Below are 18,914 nucleotides of genomic sequence, written 5' to 3'. Positions count from 1 at the left end.
TGGTGGTGATGATGATGATGGTGGTGATGAAGGTGGTGATGGTAGTGGTGATGATGATGGTGGCGATGATGATGATGGTGGTGGTAGTAATGTTGGTGGTGATGATGGTGGCGATGATGATGGTGGTAATCATAATGATGATGGTGGTGATGGTGATGGTGGTGATGATGATGGTGGTGGTGATGATGATGATGGTGGTGGTAGTAATGTTGGTGGTGATGATGGTGGCGATGATGATGGTGGTAATCATAATGATGATGGTGGTGATGGTGTTGGTGGTGATGATGATGGTGGTGGTGATGATGATTACTATCGTTATTATCTGAACATTGCAGGAAATGGGTACACACACAGGGCAGGGAAGGAGGATCCACATCCTTGTCACGCCTGTCTCCTCTACACACTTCACTCCTTCTTAGCTCACCCTCAGCTATCTCACTAAAATAAATAGTGTCCTAACAGATGAAGCAGTGCCCAACAGCCATTGTCCCCAATGCATAATAGATAGACACTTTGAATTTGCCTTATTTTGAAATTGCCCAACGCAAGGTCAGTAATGGGTTCTCCAAGATCAGTTTCCTTTACTTCTGGAATTAAATAAATTTAACCTGGAATTCCCTGATGCTTTCCTACTCCAGTCTAAGAACATACCCATAGAAGATATTCTCAAGAAGGTGGTCAAAAAACAGCCTGGGCAAAATCTGAGCTGGTAACATTTAAAATCATGTACCCATCCAAGGAGAAAATTGCACTTAATTATTGACAAGGTAATCGAGGCTGGCATATTGGTTCAGAAGCCACACCAGCTGTGACACTTCTTCTCCCCCATCCTCCTCTCCCCTCGTCTGCCTTTCCTCCTCCCCCCTCTTTGCCTGTCTGTGCTCCTCTTCCCAGTAACTTCTCCAAAAGTGAGTATGCTTCAGTCTTCTTGCAGGTGGGTATTTTCATGTCTCTGTCAGATTGGTCAAGTGGAATTGCATATCCAATTAGGGAAAAGTGTGGCAGTTCCAAGAGAAATTACTCTGCTATTTTTTACATATATAAGATATTACTTTTTAAAAATTTTTTCCATTACTGTTGCAATTGGCTCACTAAGCCTTGGGTTATCTGGGCCCAGGGACACATACCACCGGGGACACTCCACCACCCTGTACCTCCAGCCCTTTGTCCACCTCCACACTCCCTAGCCAGGTGTTCCTGCCACTTCCTTCCCTTCCCTACAGTATAGGCACCAACAGTGGGCTGGGCCGGGGCAGGAAATAGCTAGAAGCAGCAGATCAGTTAGCAAGGACTTGGGAGCCCACCACATTAGCGCTCCAGGTACTCAAGGCGCTGAACAAATGCTAGAGTCTCAGAGCCACAGGAGCTTCCCATGTAACACGCTTTATAGAGGAGCTTAAGGTCTAAGGTGAAAACACAGAAATATAAAAAACTGTAAAAAGTGATGAGTGGCTTGCACTTCTGAAGGCAGCAGACTCTAATCTGCCATTGCAGGAGAAGCTTGGAGTGAGCCAGGCAGGATTTTAATAACACATGGCATTTGGGGGCAGAGGCTGGAAAAGAGCATGACCACAGGGGACCACAGAATGGGCCACCTGCCTGGAATGAAAGGGGCAAGGTGGAGAAGTGTGGAGAAAGGCTGAGAGTACTCGTTTAGCACAGAGCTAGCCAATGAGCTCCTTAAAACGTATCACCTGCAGGGAGAGTGTGATTTTTTTTTTTTTAATACTTCGACGCAAAGCCCTGGCCTGGATGGGAGGATATAGAGGCAGAACCTTCTGTACTCACCAACTTCTAGCCTTTAAAGAGAAATATATCACTCTTAAGATGTCCAGTCAAACCGCGAACATCAGACGAGAACACACTGCTTGTGCAGATAACAGGACTGATCATTTGAAATCAGGGCTGGCCTGTGATATAGAGAAATAAAACCTATACATATGTCTACAAGATAAAGCAGAAAGTGAGTTCCACCAGAGAGGTGCAATTAAAGGCTGCAGAGGCTGGAAAGAGAAATCGAGGGGCAGCGGTGGGTCATGAAATTGGTATAGGGCTGTCATCCAGTGGCAAGGATGCTTAATTGGCTACAAGGTGTCCTGAAGAGTGGACATTCGAGTGGTGCCATCTAGCTCCATGCTACTCAACCTGTGGACCAGCAGCGTCAGCATCCCCTGGAAACTTGTTAGAAATGCAGGCTCTCAGATCCACCCAAGCCCTGCTCCTACAGAATCTGCGTTTTCACAAGATCCCCAGTGATTCGTATGCACCACGAAGCTGGAGGTGTGCTGCTCTGGCACAGAATTCTCAACCATGGCTGCACATTAGAATTACCCGGGCAATTCTGAAACGTAGTAATGCACAAATGCAAAGTCTCCACCCCCATAGATTCTGATTTCATTGGTCTAGGCAGGACATGGGCGTTGGGGTTTTTTAAAAAACCTCAATGTGGTTCCACTGTTAGTCAAACTTTGAGAACCAGAGCTGAGAGGGAGACTATCAAGCAGGGAGAACATCCCTGAGGACCATGGAGCTTGGGTTTACATCAAGACCGACAAGATCGAGCCGGGCTGATCCAGGTCAGTGGCTGCAGGGGCAGGTCCTCTCCACAGCAAGTGGGCAGAGGGAAACAGAGGACTCAGGCTCACCGGAGAGGGGGAGAGGGTCAGTCTGCAGCTTTGATTGGGGACAACTGGGCAGAGCAGGCAGGAGTAGAAATCCAGGCATTGACTGGACCCCAGTGGTTCTTGAACTTTAGCCTGCATCAGGATCACCTGGAGGGCTTGTTAAACCTCGCCTTGTTGGTCCCACTCCCAGAATTTCTGATTTGGCCAATCTGAGATGAGGCTAAGAATCTGCGTGGGAATTTGGTGGGACCCAGGGATACAAGCTGGGGGATGGTGGACAAGTCACTTATATCTTCTTGGCCTCAATTTCCTTACTGGGAAAATGTTTGGTCCAGGTCATGGTTTCCTCACCTTTGGCACCATTGATGCCTGGGGCTTGATAATTCCTTCTTGCGAGCATCGGCCCTGCGTGTTGTGAGGTGTGGAGCAGCACCCCTGGCCTCTGCCCGCTAAATGCCAGCACAACCTCCTCCCTAGTTGTGACGACAAGAATGTCTCCAGACATTGTCGTGTCCCCTGAGGAGAGCAGGTGCAAAATCACCTCCCGCTGAGAACACTGGTTTCAACATAGCTTTCCATTTTTGTTGGTTTTCTTTAATGGGCAGCAAAAGCACCTTTTCTTATTTCGTGGAAACCAGTGTCTCTCAATTATAACAAATGTGATTATTTTCAGAGCAAAACAAATCACTCTGGGAGTGTATACATTTGATGAGGAGCTGTGAGTGGCTGGCACAGCGCTCCTTTGGCAGCAGGTGGTTTGGGGAAGTGGCTAAAAGTAAGTGCTTTGGCACCAGATTGCCTGGTTTTTAACTCGCGTTGCCCCACTTAGCAACTGTTAGACATCTGGCAAGTTTCCCTTTTTCTTTTAACTTTTTATTTTGAACCAGTTTTAGATTTACAGGAAACTTGCAAAAACAGTATAGAGAGTTCCCACACATCCCTCCTCTCGCCTCCCCTAAGGGCAACATCTTAACTAACTGCAATCGACCGTCTTAACTGCCTTCTGCCTCAGTTTCCTCTTCCAAAAATCTACTCATTTCATACAGCTGTTGAGAGGACTGAATGGGATAATTCATGCAAAATACTCAGAATAGTTCCTGGTACTTATCAAGTGCTCAATAAATGTCAGTTATTATTTTGTTGTTATTCCTTGTAGCTTTAAAATATCCCCAAACGGTGAGTCTTTAGTGGAGAAACAAACCCCCATGAGCGAGGAGTGTGGCAGCCTTAGGTATCAGTCTGTGCCCGCCTGTGTGTGCACCTTGCAGTTTAATCCACACGACCCCAGTCCACCTGCTTCTCCCACTGGCATACTGAAGTACTCCTGGACTTTTCCAGGCCCTGGACTGTGTCAGGACCTCCTGGACACCGACCATGGTTACACTCTAATGTCTTGTTCCATGGACCTCAGTTGCTGTGAAGGTGGTGAGGAAATGCCAGGCAGGCGGGCTCCTGCCCTGTCCAACCCAGGCTACCAGCACCCGTTATTAGCGCTGATGCTGCCATGTTAACTGCATCCTCGCGTCTGTTCAACACTCTCCCTCAAGGGCCCCTTATAGAATTTTACACAAAAGCACAGATGCCGCCAATCCTACGGTGCATCAGAAATTCTCGCTGAGCCTGAGGTTTCTGGTCCTTGATGTTGCAGGAGGGAATGCTGAGTCAGAACGAACAGCAGAAGGGGGCCTGGGCTCTCGCCCTAGCCTTCACCCAGAGGTAACAGAGCAATTTGTAAATGGAAATTTAACCCCCCTCACCACCCCATAGCAAGGTGAGAGCTCGTGTATTTTATAGATGAGAAGACTGGGGCCGAAGGGGAGAACACAGCCTCTCTGACACACATAACCTGCAGGGCGACAAGGGTGGTGAGGGGCTCCGTGGCCGAGCTGTGCTATGAGTGCCTGGGAAGCAGCAGAGCTGGCGCTGTCTGACCAGCATGCTGGGTGCTGGAGACCACCTGCCAGAATGGTATTGCTATTCTGCATGTAGGAAGAAGTTTCCGTCTCAAACTAATTGCTGCAAGCTCAAATGCATTCAGTCATTAGAGCTGCACTCTGGGAAAGGAGATGAATCCTAATGGTAGAACCGGCATGCAGTCTGGCCAGCACTGCCCTGCCAGGCACTGGAGAGAGGCCTGCCCGGTGGTCTGCGGTCCAGCTGCCTCTCTTCTCTGTCTCTGCCCCTCTCTTACTTTTGGTCCAGCAGCCTCTCTCTCTCTGTGTCTCTGTCTTTGTGTCTCTCTCCTAAATGCTTCAGTTCTCTGTGTCTGCCTCTCTCTGTCGCTCTGTCTCTCTCTTGTTTATGGTCCAGCTGTCTTCTGCCTTTCTCATATATGCTCCAGCTGTCTCTGTCTCTCTATATCTCACTCTCTGGTACATCGTCCAGCTGTCTCTCTGTCTCTCTCTCTCATGTATGTTCCAGCTGTCTCTCTTTCTCTCTCTTACACAGCCCCTCCAGCCCCCCGCAGCCCCATCTCCATGGAATCCCTGGCTGTTCTAAACACCCAGAACATCGCCGGCATGCTTGGGGCTCATTCTAACCTTGTGCTGGCCCCAGCTTTCAGGCTTTCTTTCAAGAACCCCGAGAGGCGGGAAATACCCAGAGGCATTCTGCGGGCCGCCCGAACAAGTGGACCCCTTTTTGTCTTCCCTCCTTCTGCTGTTGATCATTTTTGTATATCTTTCCAAAGCACCAGGTGTGAAAATAAATGGGTGACTTTCATTTCTGTCTCTCCTCCCACCTACAACACTGATCTAGAACGTAGATCTGACCAGGTCAAACTGCAGTTGACCACATTTAAGAAAAAGTCTCATCTCTTTGAAAAGGCACCAATAACCCCGGGGTCCAGCCCCAGCCTGCCTTTGCCACTGTGGCTCTTTTCCCTCCTCCATGGACGAGAGACTCCTCCCTAACAGGGTCGCCTGTGCTGACACAGTCTGTTCTAGAGGTGTAGTCTGGGGGCGGCTATGAGGGGTTAAACCAAGACTGAGGCCACAACTGCCATGATGATGTCACATTAACAATCTCCATGTTAGCTGCTATTTTAAGCATTTTCTGTATGTGAAGCTTTTTACCGACCTTCTTTCATTTAATCCTCAGAAGAAGCCCGGGAGAGAGGGGCTGATGTTCTCTCCATCATGCAGTGCCTGAGAGCCCGGGCTCCAGATTCCATTTGCCTGGGCTCCACCGCTTAGTAGCTGTGTAACTTTGGGCAAAGCACTCCGCCTCTTAGGGCTTCCATTTCATCGTAGAAAAAGTGGGGATGATGGCATTCAAGTGCCCCCTCAAAGGATGGTGGTGAGGCCCAAATGAGTTAATACATAAAAAGTGCTCAGAACAGTGTCCAGTATGTGGTCAGTGCCCATACATTTTTAACTGTTACTACAGAAGGAACCAACGTTCAGAGAGAGTTAAACACCTGTTTGGTGTTCGCTCCCAACCTCTTAGCCACCGTGTTATAAATATGGCCATGAACAGCCAGACTGCTTTTATACGTGCACCCAGTGCCCAGCCGTAAAAGGTCTGGGTGCAGTCACTGTGCATGTCCTTCAGGGAAAGGGGCCACAGAAGAAGTGTTTGTGTTGTGTGGAACCATGAGCTCTCCCCGGCCGTGGCTACCACCCCGCCAGTGAAAGGCACTGGAGGTATTTTCCACTGACTTGTTTGCCAGGTAAAAAGCATTCAAGATGCAATTCGAGATAAGAAGCAGCGGTTCAACTTCCTTGGGGAGGAGATCAGCCTGAATCCTTCTGTGGGAATCTTCATCACCATGAACCCAGGCTACGCGGGCCGCACGGAGCTGCCTGAGAACCTCAAGGCTCTGTTCAGGTGAGCTTAGCTCTGCTCCTTGTGACGGCCCATAGAGAAGTTTCTTGTATTTCTTCTGAATGTGTATGACATATATGTTAGAGGAAACTTGGAACTTACGGAAAAGTAGATTTGAAAAAGCCACCTGTAATGCCATCACCAGTAAAATTATTTTTTGCTTAATTGTTCTTCGTTTATGCATATTTTAAAGTCACACGTTTATAGTCTACATTTGTGGTCTACACACTGTTTTGTTTGTTTTTTCATTTCATAGTCTATCATAATCCTATCAGCATAGTTTCTTCTTTTGTAAGATATTCTCAATAAATCTCATTTGGTGACTGCATTTTATTGTATCAAGTGTATAGTCCACAGTGTAATTAACTAGTCCCCCATAGTTAAATATTAAGACTGTTTCTAACGTTTAAGATACATTTATGCATAATGCTGTAATACACATCTGTGTACATAAGTCTTTTTTTCTGTATGCATGATTATTTTTTTTTGGCCAGCTTCCCAGAAGTGCAATCACTGAGTTAACAGGGAGGAACATTTTTAAGGCTCTTGATGCATGTTGTCAAATTGCTCTCTAAAAAGAGTGATGCCAAATTACCTTTCTAGTAGCGATGCTTGAGGGCACCTCCTTTATTTTACCTTTGCCACTGGTGGATATTGCCATGCTTTCAAATCATCTTCATTTTGACAAGAAAACACAAATGCATTTCCTAGCAAGGGGCTGGAGTCTCTGGAAAGAGAAGTCAGCCCAACAAGGGGAACGCTGAAAGATGCCTCCTGGCTTCTGATTTTCTGCCTACTGAACTGTTGCTTCAGGGAGATAGACTGTGGGAGCTATGACAAAGCTGTTGGTCTCGTCTCCAGACCAAGAGACCCAGTGCTCTCTGTCTGGGGACATGAAAGCCTAGGAGACCACTGGAAAGCTCCCTGTGTCCTTACGTTCCTCACTGTTAAACTGCTCCAGGACGGCAAATTCCTGTATCACGGGAGTGGTGTGGGTGTCTCCTCCTTCAGTCAGGTCCTCACTTTAACCAAGAGCTTGTTGGAATGTCAACAGGTAGTGTAATCTGGGGCCACAGAATACTGTATTGTTTTCTATTTGTTTACACAAAGTGTTTATTAAATAAACCTTATGTTACAAATGATAATGGAGGCGGGTTATCACCCTGATAAGAATTATTCTTTACATTTTTTTCCCTAAATTTAAAGGGAACATATATCCATGGGGAAAAAAATGGGAGGAGAAAAACATTTGTAAAACAATAAATACAAATATCTAGTTTTACATTTAACTCTCGCAAAAATCATATGAGGTGGATACTGTTGGAATCCACCTTGTACAGTGAGAAAACAGATGGAGTCAGCAAATTGCCTAGGGTAGTAACCCAAGTTACTAGGGTTAGCTAGTAGCCCAATAGAAAGCTGCAGGGCTGAGTTTGAACCCAGGCAGTCTGCCTCCGGACTCTCTGCTTCTCCCCATCCCAGTCCTGTCATCCAGACATAGTCAATGTGACCACTTGGCATTCTTCTCTCCAATAGTGTGTGGGCAGGGTATTCCTTTTTCAAACTTGGGATCAGACCCTATTTAGTTTAGTATCCTGCCTTCATTAGTTAATTTTTTCTCATGTCATTAAATGGTTTTTCTTCTACAGCATTATTTTTCATGGCCACATTGCATTCTATTGTACAAATGCATTTTTCACCTTATTTCAGGTTGCACAATAACTATGAGAATCTAATATTTGGTTGCTTCTTTGAATTTGAATGTAATGTAAAATAATTTAAAGGAAAAACATACTTGAATGAAATGTTTCTGAAAATTTTGTATCAGTGTAGGGAAAATGCCATTAAAGAAATGTAACAACCTTAGGCTCCTATTACATACCTAATAAGTTAATCTTAAAATCATATGTTTCTAGAACCAGAGGAAAAAATCACAGTAAGTCCTTACATCTAGACATAAATCCCCTTCTATATTCTCATATATGCCATTTCGTGAAAAGATGGGTTAGGCATCTACTTTAGACCTCAGCGTTAGATATTTACATTGGTTTGCGAGTAAGTGCAGAAAAAGCCCTGAACAGCTAGGCTTGGGAAGATACAAGTCTTGAGGAGGAGGAATAGAGAGATTCTCCATTTCTTGTAGACACCAAAAGAGACTCAATTCCTCTCCCTTAGCCTCTAATGTGTTCTAGACAACTTGCTTTACTAATCTGTGCCTTGTGCAAGGCGCACTGGACTCAAGTGACAAGACTTGAGTTGTAGCCCCAGCTCTGCCCCTGTCTGCTAACACCACGTATCCCCTTGGGTGGGAGAGCTCACTTCCTTTGTCTTTAGTTAGGTCATCTTTAAATTTTGAAAGCCTTAGATGAAATCATTGCTGAGGTCTAAGTTTTACACTCACAGATGCCTCTGTCCGTGATCTCAGCCAGTGTCTCTTGCTGACAAGCTCCCCTTCGACTGTGTGGTTGGGAAACTGCCTCACCCCTCTTTCTCCCTGTACACAGGCCTTGTGCAATGGTCGTTCCAGACTTCGAGTTGATCTGTGAAATCATGCTGGTGGCGGAAGGATTCATCGAAGCCCGGTTGTTAGCCAGAAAGTTTATTACCCTTTACCAGCTGTGCAAAGAGCTTCTCTCCAAACAGGTACACTCCTTAGTTAGACTGGACGACCAATTGTGTGATTACCCCGGCTCTGGATGGGCTCTGGGGCTAAGGTATTAGGGAAATCCATTAGAGCTTTCTTACAGAAAGCCCCTGTGACCATAAACGTATTGAAGCGCTGAGCACTTCTACAATAAAGATTTGTGTCCTCTTTTATAGCCTAGCATTTAAAAAAAATTATTTGACCAGAGAACTCTGTTTTTTAATAGAATATTTAGCAACACCTCATAGATCAGCGGTATACCATTAGAAACCCTGCCACAGCTAACGAGAACTCTTAGAGGGAATGGTCTTTACCTGAAGGGACATGAGATGGGGACAGGGTTGGGTAGAGAGATAGGCATTAAGGAGCCCCTTGCATGTCATTGCTACTTGTCCTTAAATGTGGCTTCTGCCTAGGGCAGTTCCCTCACAGGAATAGCACCTTAAAACATGGCTGAGAATCTCCAAGGTTTATGCCTTGGATGAAGAATTTCTTTGGGGGCAAGGACAGCCAATCCAGCTACCCTAGGCTGTTTCCAATGAGTTTCTCTTCCCTTTGGGGTTCTCTTACTTGGATCACCTCTGCTGCCATGATACAGGTTCTCTCAGCCCTGCGAAATCTGTTGAAGACAGGTTTTAAAAACCCTCTCCTGTTTCTTCATACTCCCCAGGCCCCTTTCTCATTGTATCCTCTCTCTAGGTTCTCTACCACTCTTTACTTCCAGGCCAGTGACTTACTTTCAGGACTCTATCCCAGACCTCTCCTTTGAACTCTAATCCTGTGTATTCAGTAGTCTACACCCATGCTCCCCTTGAGTATCTAAAATGTTCCTTCAGCTCAGCTTCTAAAGCTCATCTTCATGCCAGGCCCCACCCCAAGCCCACTTCTCCTACGTTCTTTGCTTCAGTACGCAGAACCATTTACTCACTCGTTAATTCTGGAAGCCTGGGAGTTATCCGTGACACTTTCTTCTTCCTCAGCCTTCCGTCTAATCATTAAGGAACTGTTCTTCATTCTACCCTCTGGATATTTCTCAGCTACAGCTCATTTGCTTTCCATACTTGCTGCTACCACTTTGGTTCCAAGCACCCATATCTCTTGCTTAAACTATTGGAATCCCCTCTCTGACTAGTTTCTCCACCTCTACTCTGGTTCCTCTACTCCATTCTTTAGCCACTAGCTAGAGCGATCATTTAAAAATGCTCCTCACTCCTCTTGGGATAAAGACTGATATCCTTAACACTCTCTGTGAAAGACTGTGGGAGTCTATCTCCTGCCTCCTTCCACCACTTGGTTCATAGTCCTCTTCATATTGTGCTGTGCTGCACCTACGCTAGTCTTCTTTGACTTCATTGTGCAATGAAGACAAAGGACATGATGGCTGTACCCAGGCTAAGGATCAGACTCGCTGAGCAAACAATATTAAAGAAGACCTGAGGGAGTAGAATTCAGTCAAGCACAGATGAAAAAGAAGTGCAGTCCAGGTCAGAAGGAAAAGGATGTCCACACGTTCAGGGGAGGGAAGACACTCAATTTCAGGCATCGCCGCCATAGCCACCGTCTTCACTGCACACTGAATTGCCCTTTGTGGCATGTATCACAGCTCTAATTAAACAACAATCTGCTGTGAAGCAAGTAGCAGAGCTGGGACTTGAACCTAGGTCTGTCTGAGTTCAGACTCTGCACTCTGAACCTCACACTGCACCACTTACCCCACCATGCTGCTCTGACACCTGGTCCAGCAGTATGGTCCACTCTCCAATGGAATCTACCATCAGAACTTGTGACCGTGGGTTCTGTCTTTGACAACATTTATAAGGAACTATTTTTATAAGAAACTACTTTTCTTAGAGAGTTTGAAGAACTCCAAGGTGGAGCATGTAAGCTCAAGGTACATTTTAGACACACAGGGAGAGTGGGGGTGTAGACCATTGAATGCACAGAATTAGAGTTCAAAAAAGAGGTCTGGGATAGAGTCGTGAAAATAAGTCACTGGCCTGGAAGTCAATAGTGATAGAGAACCTAGAGAGAGGATACGATGAGAAAGGGGCCTGGGGAGTATGAAGAAACAGGAGAGGGTTTTTTATCCATCTTGGAGCTCAAACTGTCTCTAAGAGCTGACAAGCCTCCCTTCCATCCTCTGAATGCACCAGGAGTAGTCAGATAAGTTTGGACATCGTTCTGTTTAATCTCCCTGACCCCAAGCCCCCATTTGTTCGGTGTCATCCCCGCCAGAAAAGTAGCTAATGCTAGACCAGGAACTAGGATCCCATGATCATGACCTTCTATGTCATTAATCCTCTCCTATGCCTCTGCCTTGGCCTCAGAAGTAAACTAACACTGACGTGATGATACCTGTAATTTTGCAGACGCTAGCTTGAGCGTATGGTGTTCTGCATCCCAGCAACTCTAGTCTAACCCGTGCTGCCTCCCTGCAGGATCACTATGACTGGGGACTGCGGGCCATCAAGTCTGTGCTGGTGGTGGCAGGATCCCTGAAACGAGGAGACCCCGACCGGCCTGAGGACCAAGTCCTAATGCGTTCTTTGCGAGACTTCAACATCCCCAAGATTGTGACTGATGACATGCCAGTGTTCATTGGCCTGATTGGGGACCTCTTTCCCACCCTGGATGTCCCTCGGAGGAGAGACCCCAACTTTGAAGCTTTGGTTAGGAAGGCGGTAGTGGATCTGAAGCTTCAGGCTGAGGACAACTTTGTGCTCAAGGTACATGGGATTTTCCCTCCCAAGATTTCTTTGTCTCTTAATCCTTTGCTTGGACAATGGGTTACACTTTGGCCTTAATCCAAAGGGTTGCTTTAGGTGTACAGATATTTATCTACTTTGTAATAACTTGATTCATTTCATTGCTCTTTATTGGGGAACCCACAATGTGGAATGCGTGGTAGGGATACTAAAGAAAGACAGAGAGGGGCCAGCCTGGTGGTACAGCAGTTAAGTTTGCACGTTCCACTTTGGTGGCCCGGGGTTTGCCGATTCAGATCCTGCGTGTGGACATGGCACTGCGTGGCAAGCCATGCTGTGGTAGGCATCCCACATATAAAGTAGAGGAAAATGGCCACAGATGTTAGCTCAGGGCCAGTCTTCCTCAGCAAAAAAGAGGAGGATTAGCAGCAGATGTTAGCTCAGGGCTAATCTTCCTCAAAAAAGAAAAAAAGAAAAAAAAAGATGGAGCCCCTCTCATCAGGGAGCTCACGATCTAATAAGAAGAATAAGACACAGTCTGCTCCGCTACAGCATGTGTTCCTTTCATGCGAATTACTTCAGACACGATTATAAAGGAATGATAGTGGTATAAAGTGGAAGCCATGTTGGTTCCTGTGCATTTTTCTGAGCTTGTAATGTTTTGGAGCAGTCAAGGGCAGGCTTTCTTACAATAAAAAAAGAGCCTTAGGGTGGTCGGCAGAATAATGCCTCCTTCCAAAGATGCCCACATCCTAACCCATGGAGCCTGTGAGTATGTTCTGTTATATAGCAAGGGGTGGATTGAGGCTGCAGATGGAACTAAGGTTGCCAATCAGCTGACTCTGAGATGGATAATGATCCTGGGTTATCCAGGTGGCCCAGTGTGATCACAACGATCTTAGTAAGGGAATTAGAAGGAGGCAGGAGAGTCAGAGTCAGAGCAACACCATAGGAGAAAGACTCAACCAGCCATTGCTGGCTTTCAAAATGGAGGAAGGGGCCATGAGCCCAGGAATGCAGGCAGCCTCTAGAAACTGGAAAAGGCAAGAAAACAGATTCTCCCCTAGAGCTTCCAGAAGAAACCTACCTTGTCAACACCTTGATTTTAGCCCAGAGAGACCCATTTTGGACTTCTGCCCACCAAAACTATAAGATAATCAGATTGCGTTACTGGAAGCCATTAAGTTTGCAGTAATTTGTTACACCAGCCGTAGGAAAGAAACAGATTTAGCAATAAATACAGACCTTAAGAAAAAACCCTGAAACTTTAGGTCAAGTATATCTAGTTTCATGGCTGTAGGAACCGTGGTGGTTTGTACTGTTTTCTGAGGAGGCTCAGGGCAAGTGAAGACATTTCCCCTTGTGTTAAAACAATGAATTAATGAAGAACACCCCATCTGGATGGAATCTTTAGTTGTAGTTAAAATGGTCCTTACTAAGGGGCTGGCCCCATGGCCGAGTGGTTAAAGTTCCACGTGCTCTGCTTCAGTGGCCTGGGTTTGCAGGTTCGGATCTCGGGCACAGACCTAATCTACTCACCAACCATGCTGTGGAGGCCTCCCACATACATAAAATAGAGGAAGAAAAGAAAAGGTCCTTACCAGAAGTGAATATGTCTGTGACCTAACACTTGAAAAGGGAAGCACAGGGCCCCAGATTCAAGGCTACAAAGGACTGACCAACATGAGGCAAGGCGTAAATTCTCCAGTGACTTAACTGTGCTGGCATTCTTATTGGGATTAGGATGCATTGGTGGGTTTTTAGAGCTCTGGATACAAAGTTCTGTACATTTTGAGTGGTCTGCCCCAATCCCATTTTTCCCTAAGTCTGTTGTTTTTCCTGAGCAGTTTTGCAGAAGGTAACGTTTTCAGGATGCATACGTGTTGTTACAGGAGGAGTGCCTGCACACAAATAACTATGCCTTGGAGCAGGATGTGACAAGTGCCACAAAAGAGGGTTCTGGGTTACAGGGGCATGGATAGAATTTTTTTTCCCTACACAATAGTATCTTTAGGAATCACATGAACATCACTTTAGAGTTCACAAGTGGTTTTATATTTGGTGTCACCTTGGAACCCCCACCACCCCTGAGGCCAATGACACAGATGCGTCACTTTATAGATGAGGAAACTGGAATGCTGTTACTTCTCCAAGATTTTGCACTAGGCTGCTTCACGGGATGGAACACGCTCCCCCGTGAGGACCTTATAGCCCTGGGGGGCAGCGTACTCCTACTCCACTCCAGGAGGTGTTTCTAACATGCAATACTTTCATTGGTAGAGATTAAGTTCTGGCTACATATAAATAGAATTGCAAGTCGGTGTCTGCTTTCACTTCTGAGATTACATTTTACAGAAGAAAGCAAAGCATCACCTGGCCCTTTGCAGCTGTGCTTGTTTTCGCCAGTCAGCCCATCCCCACTCCCAGCCTCTGTCCTCCCAAGTTCATGGATAGACTTTGTAAAGGTAGAGATGGGCAGGAGGGCCTTCCAGGTGGAGAGAAAGGGTCAGCAAAAGGGTAGATAGGGAAACAGAGAGGTTGTAAAGCAGCAAGTCCAGTATTTCTAGAGAAAAAGGTATTGAGGTGGGGGTCAGGGGCCAGTGATCAATAGGACTCAAATGATAACATGAGACCGTGATATAGAGGGCCTTGAATGCCAGATGGAGGAATCTTCTCTTGAAGAGTCTGATCCTAAGAGGCGCCCCACCCCAGAGATGAGTTAAACCCAATGAGGCTTCTAAGATGCAGTGCATGGGGGCTGATGTCTTAGAACCAAACAGTCCCATCTTCCCAGACTCTGGGAGTCTGCTGAGGAGCATGACCCTCCTGCCCTGTCCTCTGTATTTCTTTCCTACTCAGAATCTTTGTCTTCCTTTCTATTTGTTTGTTGGTTGGCCCACATTCTTCTTTTTTTCTCCTCTGCTTTTTCATAACTGCTTTCTGGATAAGACAGATGCTCTCCTTAAAGACTCTTGGAACAGATGATGTTTTCTGCCCACTTTTCATCTGCACTGTCCACTTAAACTTCTGAAAGTTAATTAATCCAAACCCCCTAGTGGGGCTCTGGTTTGAGATGGCATCCTGAGATCCGTTAAAAGTGATGATATAAATTTACTTTTTAAGGAAAAAGAATCAACCCATAGAAGTGTGGAAACTGAAAAGTGTGGATTTCTGGAAAGACGGAAAGAGGATGAAAACAAGTTGACAGATTAGGCAGAGCAGGGGGGCTGCAGGCCGGAATCCATGTAGAAAGGGCTTCTGGGGTAGAGGGACGAGGAGGCAGCCAGCCTGCCATCAGAGCCCTGGCGAAGCTCTGGGCTTAGAATTGGAAGTTAAGGAGAGCAGGGGTGAGAAAGAACTGAAAACAGTCAGAGGGGGGATCATTAAGTCTGTTTACCCCATAATTTGGCAACTTGGCTCCCCACACTCTTCTGCCAGCTCCCCATTCTAGTCCCCAGTTCCCAAGAATGCAGACCATGTGCAGCCAGGCATTTAGCACACAGCCAAGAAGAAGAGTCTAAGGGATTTAATAAACTCTTTGAGGAAAACTCTTGGGGTATTAATGTCCCCCCTTTTAAGCCCTTACCTTCTGTTTGTGGCCCCTGAAGGCCAACCATCTGCTCACTTGCCCACAAGTGAAAGGACAAAGAAAAGGCGGAGATCTGACCATGTGCACAGAGCTGCCGCTCCGTCCTCCCACCCTGGAAAGAGAGCCACCCATCCAGCAGATGGAAGAAAGAACTCTTAGAGAATTGTAGAAAACCTTTTGGAATAAATAATTGTATCATTGATGACACAAAATTCAGTGAGAGGATTGGAAAATAAAGTCAAGGAAATCTTCTAGGATGAAAATATATGCATGCATGTGTATAATAAAATATAATATATATGATACACACTCACACACAAAGAGATAGAAAGCACAAGAGGCAAGATGACTTATAGAGGATCAATCTAGCATGATGCCAATGGAGATTCTAGAAAGAAAGAACAGAGGGAACTTGCTAGAGCTGAAGACACGTGTCCAGATTGGATGGGCTCAGTCGGTACTGAATGGGGTGGATTTAAATGGACTTATACAAAGACATATCATATGCAATTTCAGAATTTGAAAGACAAGAGAAAAAAATTAAAGTTTCCTGGTTGGGTGACAGAGTGGCATGGTAATACAGGTGACCCAGGGAAGGGATGAAATTCAGGATGACATCTGAACTTCTCCTTAGCAACATTGGGTACTAGAGGACAAGAAAACCATTACTTCAAAGTTCTGAGGGGAAATTATTTCAGGATTAGAATTCTATACCAACCAAATTATCAAGATATTTTCAAAGAGTCATAAGTTTTCCTTTGTATGCAACCTGTTTGAATAAGTTACTTAAGGACATACTGCAGCAAAATGAGGACGAAAAGCAGTAAAAATGTCATGAGATTCAAAAAAATCGGGAATCAAAACAGAATCCTGGAATGATAGCTTAGCTGTCGGTAGACCTAAAAAGCAATCAATTCCTATTAGAGCAGGAAGTCTGTGGTCTCCAAGAAAAAGGACTTCAAAACTGGAGATATTCAAAGCAAGAACAGATTAACAAGATGAAAGTTCTGATATGTTTTGTTCAACTTCTAAGTTATGGGAACTAAGGCTTATGTCCTTTCTCTTAACAAAGAGAACAGAAAGCAATTAAAAACATCAAGAGAAAGAAATCATGGTCTAAATTTTTTTTTAAGTAAATATGACCTGATATTGATCAGTTATGGAGTGTAAGAAAAGAGTGTCCATTTGACCTTGGATTGGTGCTTAGAATATCCTCTGCAAGTCACGACACCAGGCCCATAGAGAACACAATATATTCCAGGTAACTACTTTCTTCTGTAGTGAAAAATATCTACAATCATAAAAATGTAAGCCACTATTGGTCTCCAACTCTTAGAATCATGGAAAATAGAAAATTTCTGAATATAAATATAGAACAGAATGTAAATACTATCAAACATGGCAATGTAAAAGTATAATGTATCTGAAAGAAGATAGGAGATACACAGAAAAAGGAAAGACAGAAGGAAGGGTGGGGATACTCATATATTTATCTTACAAAAGATACTGTCAAAAGTTAATGGATTCATAACAGTCAGAGAGTAGAAACAGATAAACAAATGTGGTATACCTATACAATGGAATTTTATTCAGCTATAAAGAGTAATGAAGAACTGGTACATGTTACAGCATGGATGAGCCCTGGAAACATCATAAGCAAAAGAAGTAAGTCACAAAATACCACATATTTCATGAATCTATTTATGTGAAATGTCCAAAATAGGCAAATCTATAGAGTCAGAATGTCTATCAGGGTAACATAGGCTGAAGTACGGGTTGGGGGATATATACGGACTGCTAATGGGTATGGTTTTTCCTTTTGGGGTGATGAAATGTTCTAAAATTTGATAGTGGTGATGGTTGTACAGTTCTGTGAATATGCTAAAAACCATTGGATTGTACACTTTAAAAAGGTGAATTTCATGGTATATAAATTATATCTCCATAAAGCTGTTGAAACAAATAAAAGGAAGTTGATGGAAGTGGAAAGCAATTTTAAGTCTTTCCAGTATCAGGGAATCAGTTGTTCATGAAAAAAACAAAAGATCTAGGCATATAATACAGTCTCCATTCAATGGCCAGAGCACCACCGCCACCACCTCTTCTGTTCCCTCCCCCTCCTCCTCCTCCTCCATTTTTTTTAATGCAGTGACCTCAGGTCAATTTCATGCCTAACATCCTCCAAAAACTTCCTCTATTAGAATAAAATTCCAGCTACCAATCCTGAATATCTAACCCCTGCTTACCTCTTTTTATCTCATCTGATAGCACTCTCCCCTTTTTTCCTGTTCTTCGAGCCCTCCAAACTTACTGCCGGATGTAAGGGTTTTGCACTCATTGCCACTCTACTTGGAATGCGCTTCCCACTGGTCCTCACAGGGCTGACTCGTCTTCATTCATATATTGGCTTAGATGTCAGCCCCTCAGAGACCCTTCCCAACCACTCTCCTCATCCTTATCTGGGAAGATCCTGCATTAAGGCCCAGAAGAACAGAACAAGAGCCAGGATTGAGACTCTCCTCTGGGTGCTTTTGGATTCTAAATCAGAGAAACAGCAATGGCTTGGGATAGAGAAGAGGAAAATATTGATACTGTGGAAAACAAAACTTAAATTAATATCAATAATTTATCCTACCACAATGGAAGCTAACGATCTTGCTCCCCAAACAGTCATTTATCTGCTACCTTCATAATGAGCTTCACAGTACCCCTGTCCTTCTGATTCCATGGTTGTATGAGTCTAGAATTTTTTTTAATACCCGTGTCACTTAAATTTTTTAAAATATAGGAATTATTATCTATCATTTTAAAAAATGTAGAATAAATAAAATATATGGGGAAAAAACTTTCATTATGCCACTACCCTGTCAATATTTCAGCGCATTTCCTCTTCAGTTCACATCCCTCTGCTATCAAGGATCTTACAGCACAAAATATGAAGAAATCTGATCTACAATTAAGTTCACATGTAGCTCATGACGTACAAGGCCTTTCATGATAGGGCCCATCAAACCTTCCCAATCATCCTTCATATTTTCAGCAAATATTTGTTCAGCACTTGGTATATGCCAGATTCTCTGCTAGACACTGGCAATGAGTGATCAGAAGCCCAGTCCTGCTGCCTTCAAGAGCTGATAATCTAATAGGAAGACAGAAAAGTAACCATTGCCATAGTGATAAGGACTAAGAGGTAGGATGTAGGTATGGGGCACCTACCCCAGACTAAGGGATGCATAGGGTCTGCTGAGGAAGGGAGGAAAAGAATAACTTCTGAACACAAGGCACAGTATGTTGAAAGCCATAGACACGGGAAAGAGCATCATTAAAGCACTCCAAGTAATTGTCTACCTGGAATGTGCATGTTGGAGGATGAGAGATAAGATGGAGGCATGTTTGGATCAGACCGAAAAAGGGTCTTGTAAACCAGTGTAAGGATTTGGGATTTCATCACCAAAAGCTGTGGAGAACCACTGAAGGGACAGAGTGATAGCAGTGACATGATCAGATTTTCATTCCAGTAAGTGTAC

General features: G+C 44.7%; 1 protein-coding gene across 1 annotated transcript in view; it reads left to right on the top strand.

Moving 5' to 3' along the window:
* The window catches only part of DNAH9 (dynein axonemal heavy chain 9), a 326,432-nt gene that overhangs the window by 112,646 nt on the left and 194,872 nt on the right, over positions 1–18,914 (top strand). Inside the window, exons 29-31 of the mRNA XM_070482321.1 lie at positions 6,295–6,452; positions 8,954–9,092; positions 11,532–11,819. Of these exons, the coding sequence (XP_070338422.1) occupies positions 6,295–6,452; positions 8,954–9,092; positions 11,532–11,819 (585 nt within the window). The remainder of the gene's footprint in view (positions 1–6,294; positions 6,453–8,953; positions 9,093–11,531; positions 11,820–18,914) is intronic.

This window comes from Equus asinus, chromosome 13 (genome assembly GCF_041296235.1).
Source record: "Equus asinus isolate D_3611 breed Donkey chromosome 13, EquAss-T2T_v2, whole genome shotgun sequence".
In the NCBI taxonomy this organism is placed as follows: Eukaryota; Metazoa; Chordata; class Mammalia; order Perissodactyla; family Equidae; genus Equus; species Equus asinus.
The sequence above is the reverse complement of the archived record's forward strand: the minus strand, read 5'-3'. Positions and strand labels throughout refer to the sequence as shown.